Source organism: Callorhinchus milii, unplaced genomic scaffold, assembly GCF_018977255.1.
Source record: "Callorhinchus milii isolate IMCB2004 unplaced genomic scaffold, IMCB_Cmil_1.0 Scaffold9, whole genome shotgun sequence".
NCBI lineage: Eukaryota > Metazoa > Chordata > Chondrichthyes > Chimaeriformes > Callorhinchidae > Callorhinchus > Callorhinchus milii.
In genome coordinates this window covers 8,706,782-8,719,212 of record NW_024704750.1, presented here as the reverse complement: position 1 = coordinate 8,719,212, position 12,431 = coordinate 8,706,782, and the positions used below count along the sequence as shown (strand labels likewise).

The 12,431-nt window shown below is 40.3% G+C and overlaps 1 protein-coding gene across 2 annotated transcripts in view; it reads left to right on the top strand.

The window, feature by feature from the left end:
* Window positions 1–9,944: 9,944 nt before the first annotated feature.
* Window positions 9,945–12,431, top strand: part of rab15 (RAB15, member RAS oncogene family) — a 46,051-nt gene continuing 43,564 nt past the window's right edge. For both annotated transcript variants that reach the window (XM_042338348.1, XM_007888111.2), the window contains exon 1: window positions 9,945–10,222. In XM_042338348.1, the coding sequence (XP_042194282.1) occupies window positions 10,099–10,222 (124 nt within the window). In that variant the 5' untranslated portion in view covers window positions 9,945–10,098. The remainder of the gene's footprint in view (window positions 10,223–12,431) is intronic.

Genomic DNA, 12,431 nt, shown 5'->3' with positions numbered 1-12,431 from the left:
ATTTCTACACCTCAATTTAATAAACCACCATACCGTAATTGGCTCTTAGATACTGCATTACAATGAGAATGATTCAAGTTAAATTTGAAAATTCTGGCACACAAGATTGTCTGCAGTGCAGTGGTGGTTAACTACTTAAAATTGATAATTTCATGTCCACTGTTCCCCACCCAGTGAATCCCTATCTAAACCAGTGCTGGAGTAACATTTAATTCAGCTTCAAGCTTAGCCGATTTCGACATTTTTGTCATTTAAATGATGTTTCAATGAAAATCATTTACACTGAAAAACAGTGCACGGACCTCTCCCACAATGCCGTCATATTTCTCATTTTTAGTTATTTTTAGACACAGCTAGATTTTGTTTTCACAAGACCACAATATCGGTTCAGAGGGAGGCCTTCAGCTCACTTGATATCATCCTTCCAGAATACCCACATGACCATCTCCCCATCACAGCATCAAGATGTTTTATTTTACACGAGTCCATCATGCTGGCCTCGACAATCTTTCCCGACAATCTGTTTCAGTTGTTAATTATCTTTGAATTATCTTTGGAAAGTGTCAGTTTTATGTTCATTATTCTTGAAGGTTTAATTCTGCTTGAAAGTCAATGATGTAGCCTCTTCGTCTCTCTCTCTCTCTCTCTCGCCTCACTGTGCAAAGTTGTCGGGTTCATTTTACGCAGCAGGGCAGCAGAAAGGAATCACTGTCATCAAACTGGTCTAAAATCAACAGCATTTTGGCCCACTGTCAGAAAATAATTGCATCATATTATTTTTAATGCTGCTGTGGACAACCAAATTTGCTATACTTTACAGATATTGGACATATAAATATAAATAAACCATTCTGCTGGAACATTTCACAGTCTTCAAAGCAATTAAAATTGACTTGTATTTGCAATATTTTCATTTCCTTATATTGCAAAGAGTTTACTGTCCTGTAACTCCAGGCATTGAGAGAATATCAAAGGCAGTCGGGAGGACTGGGAGCAAAGCTTCCATATTAAATATTTCATCTCCAAAATTAATTCCACTGATTTTATAAGACAATTATCAAATTATTAATTTAGAAATTAAAATATAAATTAAGTTTGACCTCTCCAAATCATTATAAATTGAATAAAAGCTCATTCTCTTTTTCCTAACAACTATTTCCTTATTTATTCTCCTTTTCTTCACGTTCATCTCGGTCACATACCATTTTACTACTGAGATGCAGACAAGGCAACCTACTTACAGGCTTATTACTGTTGCATTCTTAAGCTGGAGACTCAGAGGAGTCCATTTGGTTTGGTGTCAGTCCATTTGCCCTTCAATTGCTCTCTCTGTGTATAGGAAAGTTGCACATCATTGTTCAGTGACTTTCCCACACAGCCAAGCTCAGTCTGGGTTCCGATTGTGCCAGAGAAACTGACATTACACCGCTATGTGGCATGATGTGGTGGTATCTCTGCGTTTTAACAAGGCACATCTTTCTGTACACAAGCCTGGAAATACAACATGGTTTATTGCAAAACAGCAAAACCTGTCTGTTCCTTCCAGCCAATGAAGCACCTGACCTCACAATGTGTCTGCACCAGTTCACTTAGATAATGCATCCAGCTTTTATATTGAATTTTGAAGCTTTTGACAATGAGAAATGAATCATTTCTGTAGATAATGAAATACAATTGTTTGAACTCCAATAAACCATTAAGTGCTGATGCTGGAGTACTGTGCAGTAAAGCAATTGTGGCACAATGTTGCAGAACAAAGCTTTTTTTCAATAACTTTTCATTTTAAACCTGGCTGAGCTTTCATTTGCTCGTTCAGAAACAATTTAATTCTTTTTATTCGGTCTTCTTTCTCAGAAAAAAATAAAACCCTCACTTTTTTCATTTAAACGTGTCAGTCAAAAATTCACTGACGTCAAATTTCAATTGAACATTAGAAAGTGTGAAATGAGATGAGGCCATTCTGCCTGTTACACTGTTCATAATTTATTGAAGTCTGAAGGATTGTGTGTAACTGAAGTGAGCCTTACGTGAAGGAAGGATTTAGTTATTTTAGGTTAATATTTTCAAAACTGTAGCATAATCCATTTAGCTGTGACAAGACAATGTCAGCATCAAACATTTCAGTTTAGATCATCAGGGAGCTTATATTAAAGCCAACTCTTACTAAAATTGCTAAAATCACTGGCAATTTAACGTGCTGTGTTTTTTTTAAATGTTGAGCAAATGCAATGTGTGAATGAACAGCATGCTGCAAAAATCCATCTTTTCTATGTTAAAAATAATGTGTTCTTGTTCCTCTCTTTCCAAGTGAACTCCTTTGTGCTTGCTCTTTCTTAATTTTTCACTCTCCTACCAGCTATGTATACAGTAGGAATGACAAAGTCATGGGAGCAAGGCTTCGGAAGGGAAATAAGAGTAAGGTGAATGCTATCATCAAAACCTCCATTATTCACCTCTAGCTTTCCAGTTTCTATGGGTGACATTTTAACAGTTCTAAAGAGTATGGGAACAAAGCATTCAGTTCCAGAGGGTTTTATATCTTTTCTCTATTCTTACCCTAATGGTCTTCAATTCCATTCCCAAACAGATTGTTATTCAGTTCTTTATTAAAAAAAGTAGTTAATCTACACAGCATTAATAANTTTTTTTCTGGGCATCATATTCACTTTTCTTGAGGTGAGTGATTTTATTTGATCTCTAATATTGCCTGAGGCTTTCTTAATTTTGTACTTCTGTTCAATTGGTTCTGTACACACAGTTAAATAGAGTGCTTTGATCTATATTATCCATGTTTCTCTGCATTTTAAACACCTGGACCATGACTTCTCTTTTATCCTCATTTCTCAATTGAAAAGAAGTTCAGCTCCTGAGACCCTGAATCGTCTTTGTAGCTCCTCTCTGATCCTTGTCTAATGTCCTCTTGTAAGTGGGAGCCTGGAATTTAACAAATACAGCCTCAATCGTAATCTGTACATGATTAAAATGTGTTTTGACTCAGGTAAGTTACCATACAAGGTTACCCTGTCTATGTGTTGTGTGTGAGTGTAGAGCAGAAATATCACTTTCATGATGCTTTATTAACTCTAGTGGCAGTAATAACTGACCAGACCTCAGTATTGGGTGAAGCAGGTTTCAGAGAAACACTTTGCTGAGGAAACTGAGCCTTATAGACACCAGTCTGCTTCAGGACCCCCGCACTTCCTGCACCACCATTGCCGTTCAGGCATTCAGCATCTCTGCCCCCACACTCTGGAACTCTAGTCTGCAATCCCTCCGCCTCACCTCCTCTCACCTGCCCTCCTTCCCCTTCTGACCCCAACTCCCAGGTCGGGTCCAAAACACCAGATTGTCCAATGCCCTGGGAAGTCTTTCGGATGTGAAGGGCGCTATACAAGTGTAATTTGTTGTTATTGTTGTTGTTATTTTGATTCCTTAGCACATGTCCAGCCTAAGGCAAGCACAGACCTAGGAAAGGGACTGACATCATTCTGGTAATTATGAAATATTGTGTTGATGTTTAATATGGTGCTTTCACAATGAGCTACAGTAATTGCTTATCACGACTGTTTCGGGGAAAGATTTCATCAGTCTGAATTTGTGATCACAGTACCTTCATGGGAATCAATTTGAGTTTTTGTCCTTGGTTTGAATCCAGCGCAGAGTGAAACAGCAGAAAAGTACTGTAGTGCAGATGAAGTGGGAGTTAAGAGTAACTAAAAGTACAGACAATTAATTTAAATGCAGCACTGAATGTGTCTCCATTCCCAGCAAGTGGCGCTGTTCCAGCCTTTAATCCTAATCCAATCCTATCACAATTTGATTGAAATCCATCTGGCTTCTCATTCACTTCTTATTTTTACAACATGCCTCAAAACGGAAGGGAAGTTAATACCTTCCAACAAATAACTTGTGGGAATTCTGATAGATGTCTGTGCTGACTGAAAGACCTGAGAATGGATTTTGTATTTAAAGTATTTCAATAATTTTCCAAACCCAATATGCTGCAGTTGCTGCTTTAACACATTCTATAACTCATGGGTCTAAGTGAAAATAACATGGTTTGTGTCGCTGACTGTTGTTCCTAATAAAAATATTCTCTTTATATGCAATTCGAATAATTTCATGGATTATATGGTGCACCAGTGATTCCCCAGGCTGCTGCTTCTAGTTATTTCTTGCTTTGTTTCTCTTACATTCAATGACACTTTTTTTGATATTGAGCACAATATTATTAAGCAGAAACTTCTGAAACTTTAAGGTACCTCCAAGGATTCAGCTGATTTATTTGTTACATTTGTTACATGTGGTGTCCTGTAGCTCTCGCCTCGCAAGCGAGAGGACCCAGGTTTGGTTCCCGGACAGGGCGAAACATTGGTCAAGTTTTCTTACTACACACGCCTCTGTTTACCTATCAATAAGTAAGAACACAATTATCGATTGGTGGATCGCTTTTCCAGCGGTAATAATCCCTTCAAAAAAAATGTGTTCACTCAATCCACGGCTGTTTGTGGGATACTGCTGTGCGCAATTGACTGCCGTGTTTCACCCACAACACATCTAGTGAATTCATTTTACAATATATTCTGTGAAGTGCTTTGAAATGTCTCGAAGGTGTGATAAAGCGCTATATCAAATGCAAGGATTAGGATTATTATTATTTCAGAGCTACATTTATGCTCTGGCAAGACATATCAGAGCATCAGATGTGTTATGTCACTGAGTTATCGCAGGGAGATGCAGATCTCAAGTATGTCTGATCATCAAAATTAAGTAGATTGCATAATGTTGGGCATAATAATACTGAAGTTTCCAAACACTGTGACCTTGTCTTTATTATTGATGATATTATTATAATCCTCACATTTGATATGCTGTATCACCTTTCAAATCAGGAGGATTTTGCAAAGCACTTCACAAATTTATTTTAACGTGTAATGACTGTGTGTTGTGTGGGCAAACGGGGCAGCCAATTTGCACACAACAATATTCCACAAACAGTCATTAAGTGAATGATCAATTTTATCTGAGAGATTATTGGTCAGGACAGACACCAAGAAAATCATCCTTCTCTCTTTAAATAGTGCCATGTGATCTTTAATGCACACCCGAAGAGAAAAATGGGACCTCAGGTTAACATTTCACTCAAAAGACGCTACTTGCTTTGTGGAAAAGTCCAAATAGCACTTGCCATGCTCCCCGAAGCTGGTGAAACTGCTCAATTCGAGTCTTAATCACAGTTAAAAAGCATAGTCAACTTCTAATAAAATTTGAATTGTGAATTGAGTATGCACCACAGCGACACATGTCCTAATAAAAGACTGTTCCCTGGCTCACTGGCAGAGCCTTAAATTTCAGAGAACAGTTTGTTTCCAAAGACAAACCTGAAGTTTGGATTTCCCTGACTACTCATTCCTCTCAATCATACTATTGTTTTTCCTCCTCTGAATACTATCCTAACTCTCTGTCCAAATTAAATGATCCAATTTAGCATAATATTTCTAAAATCACTTTCTGCTGCCATTTATCTTGTTCACTGGTGTGATAACGTTCCTCTAATCTGGTTAGAATGACGGGTACTTAATGCTGATATATGATACTCATAGTATTCAAAACTGGTTAACATAGTCACGACTGTATTCATTTGAATGCATTTGTATTTGTGCAGTGGTGTTCAATATTTCCTTCTTTGGAATATTATCATTTACTTCATAGTTGTTCATGGTAATTCACTTCATGGCTGTTTGTAGGACATTGCTATGCATAAATTGGCTGTCACATTTGCCTACAAAATGCACAGTCACTACACTTTACAGAAAATTACTTGAAGCAGTTTGAGACATCCTCCTGATGTGGAAGAATACAAGGATTATTATTATTATGAGAGAGCGTTTTGACAATACAACAATGAAAACTATAATATGTTTCTGGTTTCAGGCATTTTATTTTACCATCTTTCCACTGTATTGAGTCATCCTTTTGTAAAAAAAATCTGTATCCAATTTGCTTTTATTGTTATCATTGAGGCACAATGACATGTTCGGGTTACTCAGCAGTGACTGAGAAAAAATATCAACAGTTCAAGATTAGTATTGTATGTGATAGTTGTGCATGAGTGCAGTTCATACTCTATATCGGAAAAGGAATTTCACAGGAAGTCGAAACTAAAATGTCTCTGACAAGGATCCAATACTTCAGACTGAGCACAATAACATTTTATTTAAGTTTTGATTGTTTTATGAATGTGCTTGTTGAGCTCCTTTGGAGCAGTTGATGATTTGCAACCGTTTCCTTATAAAATGATTAGCTGTTTATGCAGTAAGTCTCTTTCTGTTTTGGTTCACCCACGAATACAGTCACTCTACTTCCCAGTAAATTCATGTGAAGTGCTTTGGGAAGTCCTCCCGCCATGAAAGGTGCTATACCAAATGCAATGATTAGTATTATTATTACTGTATTAGTTTTAGCAAAGTGTGTCTCACTGTCTATTTCTTTGTTTTGACAATGTGCAGCATTCAAAACAGGTGATATTGAATTACGTTGCACCAAGAATGCCGAATGTGTTCCTGTGACCTCAATGCGTAACGCATCAGTGAACTGCGTCATTATTCACAAAACTAATAAAACAGCTTAAACTCCACAACAGTCAACAACACTCATGCGTAAATAACCACTTGGGCAAGATCCTGTGGGTGTCTGAAGAACTGTACCCCAGTAAAAAGGGTAAAAAAAGTCAAAACCTTTAGGAGAGGAGGCATGTTAAAAGGGCTCTTAGTGCCTGATCCATCTATATCATGGGCAGAGTGCATTGAAGAGTAATTTGGCTGAACATCATTGAGGTGTAACCAGTATCTGGCAGGTTGCAAATGTTGTGAATGTTCTCGTGGATATCATGGACTGGAATGCACCAGGATGGTAATAAGAGGGAAAAAACTCAGAAAATTTCTTGTGCAACAAATTTAAAAACCTTTCCTTCCCAACTTAATAATACAATAATAAGTCACTACACTTTACAGGAAATCCTCTGAATTGCTTTAACACATCATCTTGATGTCAAGTGCAAGAACTATTGTTAGTAGTATTGCTTTAAAAAAAACATAAAGAGAAATCAATGTTGCAAAAACAGCTGAACAGAAGCCCTATTTTAGATTGTGACATACTCAAGAGAAAGCAGTAGGACAGGTAACATTTCTTTGTATTGTGCAAGAAACAGTTATTTTTTCTTTCGGTTTTCCTTTATCAGGTTTCCTACAGACAAGGAACAGATCTCAGCAGGGTCATGAGGTCCGGTTAGACTCCAGGGAAAAATAACAGCATCAGGGTGTCAGGTAACTCATGTACTGAATAGAATCAGATTACCAATTAACATTGGATAGAATATTATTACAGAAAATAGTTACACAGGACAATATTAAACTATTAGGCAGAACTGACACTGGATATTATTTTCTCACTGATTCAATAGGTCTCTTTTTAAAACAAACTCTTTTATAATTTACATTTATGTTGAAAAAGCAGCTGTAATTGAAATGTATGATAAACATGTGATATTGCCGGGTAAGGAGGCTCCGTGGGATAAGCTATTTCCTGGCACAACTTGTGCCAATCATAAATACAACAAGTTACATTGTTTGGTTTGAGTTCACAGTTCCAACAATAGTTCCATCACTGGTGTTAGTGGCAAAGGTATCTGATATCATCAGCTGCTGTGTGTACACCACCCAGAGAGATGGCATCCAATGGACACAGTGGCATAAATCCTTCCCCAAATGGCAACATAAACATAAGTGGACCTGCAATTGGAGCTTGTCATCCTTTTTTGTGACCACAGTTGGGGAACTAAGGCTTGTTCCTTGCAAGCCTTTAAGCAATATAAACAGGACACCCTCAACAGCACTTGGGATTTGGAGCCTGAAGCACTCTGCAAATTTGGAGGAAATTTGCAGGATATTTCAGGAATAGAACCACTTTGTAAAGCAGCCTAAGGGTGTTGCTGTTTGCCTCTGTAGGGTAGAATCCAATTCATTTGTGTCAGCATCAAAAATAACCTCACCAGCTGGAACATGCACAGGTTGCAGTGATTTCTGGAATGCAGACCGAATGCAAAGCTGCCACCATTGCAATTTTTCGCATTGTGATCCAGAACATTTAAAATCAGGAGAGGGAGGGCTTCAGACAACACTGAAAACAGAGTCCTTCAGCTTGGAAACAATTGGTCCTGTCAAGCAGTTGCAGATTTACACCACCTGGGGAAAAAGGAAACATGGCTGCCAGAGCACCACTGTGTTCATACTGTAATGCAAATGCAGTTCTCAATGCACTTTCAGGTGATGCCGGTCTACACCACTGCTCCCATGTGACTAAACTGCAGGGTTTGGGGGGGAATGGGCAGGTAAATGGGATTAAAATGATAGCTGTTAAAACAGCCAACATGCACAGACACGATGGGCCAAATGGCTTTCTTTCATGCTGTAAATTTCTACGGTTCTGCATCTTAAATACATCATCACTATCTGATATATGGGGAGGGAGAGAGATGATGAATTGTCTAATAATTTAACCTAACAAGTCTATCAAACTCTGGTCACCTGGCTCTGGAAGTTTGAAATATCCAATCAAATGGTTGGAATTAAAAAAAAATCGAACTTGTCTAATTGGATTATTGAATTTAAAAGAAGCTGTTGGTCTTCAAATTAAACCCTCCTGCCCTCCATTTTTAAAAAAACTAGGGGCTCTAATCTTTAGTATCATTAATTCAACACTTGGTCTGAATAACATTTGGATTCAGAGCTTTCGCAGGTTATGTTGAATTGTTATCATTATTATTGACAATAATTCCAGAGAAAATGGGTTGCAATCGTTCAAAATAGGATTCACGACAGGTTTGTTCACACAAACTACGGTTTCTTCCAAGCGAAGTGAGGATGTCGGGTTGGGTTTCGTCTTCTTGGGGTCCTGGGAGTACGGAACCATTGGCATCAAGTCAGGTTATCAGTGGTTCACCATTGGTGCTTGAACCAAGAAAACGTTTCAATATCCATAATGTACGCGTGCGTACGTTTCGTACCTTGGAAGGAAAGCCGAAGAAAAGCGATTACTTTGGCCACTGATCCGACTTTGCTTTGTATCATAAAACGGGGGCACAATTGGGAGTCGAGATCAGCGACAAAAGTCTCAGCTTTTGTTCATTGGTACCAGATTTGCATCAGGGAGAACGGGAGGAAAATTAAAGGAAAAGCAGGTGGGGTGAACGGACTCGAAAATCAAGACGAGCTGAAAGAACCTAAGACGAGAAAGGCGGCGATGAAGGAGGAAACACACTTGGGGGTGGGGTGGGGAGGGGGAAATCAATTAAAACAGCAACATTACAGTCACATCTCCATCAAATAACTGTGGGCCACGCCATCAAATCCACCAACAGATGGTCGAGAGAGAAATCAAAGTAAAAGGCTGGAAAGAGTATTAATGATGAGAATCGGTTTTCCCGAATAGACAGTGTGTGTGTGTGTGTGGGGGGGGGGGGGTGAGGATTGGAGGCTGGAGCTGCAGGGCTTTAAGGTGGAGCCCCATAAAACAGCATCATTCATTGCAGACACTGAGCCATTGACATCCCCCCCATCCTGTCCCACCATCGGATGCAACGAGCGTAATTTTTTTTTCGTTCCACATCTCCTCCCTCTCTTTCTTTCCCTCCCTCTCTCCCTCCCTCTCTCCCTCCCTCCCCTCCCTCTTTCTCTCTCTCCCTCCCTCCATCCCCATCTGCATTAAAGCCGGAGACTCCAGACAACAGCCACACACACAGAGCCGAGAAAGAAGCCGCCGGGAAACACGACGAAAGACTACTGTAGCCACTGAGAGAGAAACAAAGTAGCCACAAAGGAAGAGAAAAAGAGAGAGAGAGAGAGAGAGAAAAGCAACTCAGTCAACACCCCCTCACTCCCCCTCCCTCACTCCCCCTCCTCCCGAGGCAGAGATGGGACTGGAGAGAGGAGTAAAGCAGCCGCAATCGGGGGCTTAAAACTACGCGGTTAAGAGGAGCCGCCTCTCCCCCCCCAACACACACACACACACACACACACAACCCCCCCGTGAGGACCCGCCATGGCCAAGCAGTATGATGTGCTGTTCAGGCTGCTGCTGATCGGAGACTCCGGGGTGGGAAAGACTTGTCTGCTGTGTCGATTCACGGACAACGAATTCCACGCTTCACACATTTCCACGATAGGTAAGAGAGGGGGAGAGAGAGAGGGAGGGAGAGAGGGAGGGAGAGAGAGAGGGGGGAGAGAGAGAGGGAGGGAGGGAGGGAGAGAGGGAGGGAGGGAGGGGAGGCTTTGTGTTCCAGGCACTGCTCAGCCCTTTGCTAAACCCAACCCTGTACAGAGATCTCTTTTGTGCACAGCTCTCTCTCTCTCTCTGTGTGTGTGTGAGAGAGTGTGTGTGTTGGTTTCAATGGGGCAGATGCAGGTTGGGAGGGAGATTGCAACCAGCGCCTGGTCCTTCAGCACTCTTGTGGGGTTGGGGAGGGAGGGGGAGGGAGGTGGTTTGGGTTAGTTGGTGACAAATCGTGCAAACTTTACAGTTATTTAAAACGAGGGGGAGTTATGTGTATGTGGTGGTTGGGGTGGGGGGGGGAGAGAAGAGCATTGCTTGTGGAGTTTGAAAATAAAATGAGGGTGTTTTATAGCTGTTTCCAAACCACACAGAGAGAGGGGGGCACAGAGCAGATGAACTTAGATGGTTGACAGTAGGGGATCTGGGATGAACTCTTCCAAATGTGGCAAGGATTCCTGCAGCTCAGTGGTTACAGCACTCGCTTTGCAAGTGAGAGACCTGAGTTCAATTCCAGGCAGAGGGCAAAACCTTGGGCAAGTTTCCTTACTCCACACAGAGCCTAATAATAATCCGTCCCAAAAACCATAATAAAATTGGTCATTTTCAATCTACGATTGTTTGTGGGACATTGCTGTGCGCAATTGGCTGCCGCGTTCGCCCACAAATATACAGTCAATTCACTTTACAATGTGTTCTGTGAAGCGCTTTGGGACGTCCTCCCGACGTGAAAAGTGCTATATCAAATGCAAGGATTATTATTATTATTAAGGATTCAGTTGTTGAATCGCTTGCAGGTCGGTTGGTGTAAGTCTCGCTGTTTGTGAAAAGATGTGAACATTGTGCAACACAGGAGGAGGAGGAGGAGGTGGTGGTGTTTTTTTTCCTATCGCCCACAAGTCTTACAACAAGTCTCTTTTGTTGTAATCCTGGCTGTTTTCTCCCGTCACCAGCATTTCGGCGGTGAAACTGATCTGATCCTATTTGAAATTCCGGAGATTGGGTTTTTATAAAATACTCAAGAAACTACAACTCAAAAGCATTTACTCAATGCAGTCAAATGTTTCTTGAAATGCAAATTGTGCATTTTCTGGGGCCATAAATATAAGGCTCCCTTTTCCCCCAAATCTTCTAATAAGCTTATAAATTTACCATGCGAATCAACTTGATCGATCAAAATGAAGTAAGAGGATGGGGTTGGGTCAACATTGAAAGCAGTGGAGAAGTGTGCTGCTGCTTACATTCCAACTTAATGGGAAAAACACCTGCGCTGCACATCTAGTTCAGATAGATAGAAACACAGTTTAGTCCCTTGATAGATCGCTTTCCGGGGGTAATAATCCCTTTTTTTTAAAAAAAATTGGGTCACTCAATCCACCACTGTTTGTGGGATGCTGCTGTTTGCAATTGGCTGCCACTTTTCTCTCACATAGTGTACAGTCAATTCACTTTATAATATACTCTGTGAAGTGCTTTGAGGCATCTCAAAGATGATATAATAATCCTTGCGGAGTCCTGTAGCTCAGTGTTTAAAGCACCCAAGAAACTGCAGTTCAAAATTATTGCATTTGATATAGCACTTCATATTTTCTACATGTCTCAAAGTGCTTCATAGAATAGACTGTAAAATATATTTGTGGGCGAAATGCAGCAGCCAATTGCGCACAGCAGTGTCCCACAAACAGTCGTGGATTGAAGTGACCAACTTATTATTGTTTTGTTTTGGAGGGATTACTATCAGGCATGAGGAGTAAGGAAACCTTTTTTTCATCCTGCTGGGAATCGAACCCAGTCTCTCGCTTGCAAAGCAAATACTTTAACCACTGAGCTACAGGACTCCAAGATGTGATAAGCCTCAACACGATGGGGAGAAAGTGCTGTTTTACTTTTCAACCCTTCCTTTTTTTTCTTTAGGGGCCTTGTGTCACACACCATTATAACATTAATATTCCTTGTATTTGCTATAGCACCTTATTAAGTTGTCGTGATGTGTTGTCAGTGCAGTGACAGTATTTTCTAGGCACACGGGGCAGCCAATTTGCCCATAGCAGTCGTAGAAATAGACATGAAGAGAATATCCAGTTTTAATGTCATTGCCTTACTAT